The 2,922-nt window shown below is 42.6% G+C and overlaps 1 protein-coding gene across 1 annotated transcript; it reads left to right on the top strand.

Moving 5' to 3' along the window:
- The first annotated feature begins 216 nt into the window (after positions 1–216).
- LOC121026566 (olfactory receptor 4D9) lies at positions 217–1,152 on the top strand. Its single transcript, XM_040469377.1, has one exon. The coding sequence runs from the start codon at positions 217–219 to the stop codon at positions 1,150–1,152; it is 936 nt and encodes a 311-aa protein (XP_040325311.1).
- The last annotated feature ends 1,770 nt before the right edge of the window (positions 1,153–2,922 follow it).

The following is a 2,922-nucleotide window of genomic DNA, read 5'->3' as shown; positions in this document are numbered from 1 at the left end:
ATCTGCTTGGATGATGGAGTCAAAAACACAGGTAATCCTCCACCTACTGGTGGCATGCTGAATTGCAGGCACAGCTCATGCATTGCAAGAGCTTCTTCCTAAGGCAAACACCAAAACTCAAGTGCCACAAAAGAAAACAGGAGATTATATAACACACTCTTTAACTGCTCTGTTATTTCTTCCAAAGATATACTTGAAAAAAGGATCTGTGACCCAATGGATCAGGGAAACTACACCAGAGTGAAAGAATTTATTTTCCTGGGAATTACTCAGTCTCAAGAGCTGAGCTGGGTCTTGTTTGGCTTCTTGTTTTTGGTGTACATGACAACTCTGCTGGGAAACCTCCTCATCATGGTCACTGTGACCTGTGAGTCTCACCTTCACACTCCCATGTACTTCCTGCTCCGCAATCTCTCTGTGCTTGACATCTGCTTCTCCTCCATCACTGCTCCCAAGGTCCTAGTTGATCTTCTATCAGAGAGAAAAACCATTTCCTTCAATGGCTGTGTCACCCAAATGTTCTTCTTCCATCTTCTTGGAGGAGCAGATGTTTTTTCTCTCTCTGTGATGGCCTTTGATCGCTATGTAGCCATCTCAAGACCCCTTCACTATATGACTATCATGAGTAAGGGACGATGTACTAGCCTGGTGCTGGCCTCCTGGGTGGGGGGCTTTGTCCACTCCATCATGCAGATTTCTCTGTTGCTGCCCCTCCCCTTCTGTGGACCCAATGTTCTTGACACGTTCTACTGCGATGTTCCCCAGGTCCTCAAACTCGCCTGCACCGACACCTTCACTCTGGAGCTCCTGATGATTTCCAATAATGGATTGGTCAGTTGGTTGATTTTCTTCTTTCTCCTCATATCTTACACAGTCATCCTGATGATGCTGAGGTCTCACGCAGGGGAGGGAAGGAGGAAAGCCATCTCCACCTGCACCTCCCACATCACCGTGGTAACCCTGCACTTTGTGCCCTGCATCTATGTCTACGCCCGGCCCTTCACTGCCCTCCCCACAGATACTGCCATCTCTGTCACCTTCACCGTCATCTCCCCTTTGCTCAATCCTATGATCTACACACTGAGGAATCAGGAAATGAAGTCAGCCATGGGGAGACTAAAAAAACGACTAGGGCATTCAGAAAGGATTTAAATTCTATGAGAATGAGATAGCACCTAAATGTAAAGGTAGACATTAAATTTCACTTTCTCAAAATGGGAAGAGATCACTTTAATGCCAAAAACAAAAAGGCATCTATGGATATCATGGAGTCCTCAAAGAGGTTGGTCCTATAGTATAGTGTGTGCTGAGGACTTATAGGTGACACTGCTTTAAGCTGAGGCTCACTCATGACTTCCATTGCTCACTTTCAATTATTCATTCTGCAAATATCTCACAGAACATGCACCGTGTACCTGACAGTACTAGGATTCAGATTGCTGCAGAAAGATTAAATATAGTCACTTTCCGAGAGCCATACCCCAAGATGCTCTAATGAAGAAATGTTGTAGGCACTTTACCTGAGAGCTTCAAAAGATGTTTTACAGTGAGTAGACCTTGTCAAGGGGAACAGACAGAGAAAAACAACAAGAAAAGAAATCAGTATTACAGATGGAAAGAACGGTGTAAGAGTATGCCACATTTGTGCAACAGTGAGCTCAACGTAGCCATGAAGTAGTACACTCATGGAGTGAGTACCACTAGCTGACATTTACAAGGAAAGTTAGGAGAGAACTCCATTTGTTGTCCCTTAAGCAATGTAAATCTGTGATTTCTATTGGGAGAGAGGATCCTCAAATCACTCCAAAGCTATGGTTTCCTCCTAGACAGAAGATAATACTGTGAGCAGGAGTATTCATCAACAAATAAAAATGATGGGTAAAGGCTATGGACAACTCACCTGGATTTGTGCAAGGCTTAAGCAAATAGAGATGCTAAGCACTCCTCCTGGAGAAAAACTGTCTCCTCACTGTATAGCAAGATTATCCCAATCACAGGTGAGCCAGGCCCAAATTCCTCACTGTTTCTGCACATAGGGACCCCAAAACTCCTTAATATTTTCCACTCAATCCATTAGAAGGTAAATAAAGGGTCATGAAAAGCATGAAGGTTTAATTGTTGAATCTGGGAATTTTCTAGTGTCTGTAATGAGAGGAATGAGAATAGTACTAGCAAAAGTTTTACCTAATAGTCCAGCTGATATTTTGCTGGGCCCTATTGACTTTACTAGATGATGTCTCTCTTCATGATTATGCTCAAGCCACAGAAGCTGGCATTCATGTATCAATCAGAGTAGATCAAATGCTATGACAAAAGCAAAGTACTTAATAACCAGAGAGCTTTAAAAGAAATGTTGTGGACACTTTACCTAAGAGCTTCAAAAGATGTTTTGCAGTGAGTAGAAATTTATTTCCTGCTCATGGCACAAACCAATGCTGGTCTTTAGAAAGAGCTGTTCCATGCAGATAAGCTTCTTCCACTTTGGGCTCTACCTCTCTCTACATCCTTAGAATCTCTCCATTCATCTAACAAATGGAGAAAGGGAGAGAGGATTAAGAATTATAGGGAGAGGGGAGGGATCATTATTGGCCAGTCCTGAGAGTGGTATGTACCACTTCTGATCGCATTCCATGAGCCAGCCCTTGATCATATGGTCTCAGGTCCCCGCAAAGGAATCTGGAGAATGTAATCTAGCCCTATTCCCAGAAAGAAAAGGAGAACGTGAAAAATGGTGAACTCTAATGATCTCTTCCACATTTATGATTCATTGCTAAGAAATCACAATTGGATAAGATTACAGAGACTAAGACTTTGTCTCTAAAAGGATTCTCTTAATATATAGATGTGCTGGAAATACTGCTAGACCCTTGGAATGCACAAAGAACTAAACTGAAATGAAGAAAATTGGGGGAAAGAAAATTT

Source organism: Herpailurus yagouaroundi, unplaced genomic scaffold (genome assembly GCF_014898765.1).
Source record: "Herpailurus yagouaroundi ecotype Mexico unplaced genomic scaffold, PumYag 137960, whole genome shotgun sequence".
NCBI classification, from domain to species: Eukaryota; Metazoa; Chordata; class Mammalia; order Carnivora; family Felidae; genus Herpailurus; species Herpailurus yagouaroundi.
This window is presented reverse-complemented; position numbering and strand designations above follow the sequence as displayed.

Excerpts from the sequence above, each read along its gene's own strand:
- LOC121026566 (XM_040469377.1), top strand. The coding sequence starts at position 217 with ATGGATCAGGGAAACTACACCAGAGTGAAAGAATTTATTTTCCTGGGA.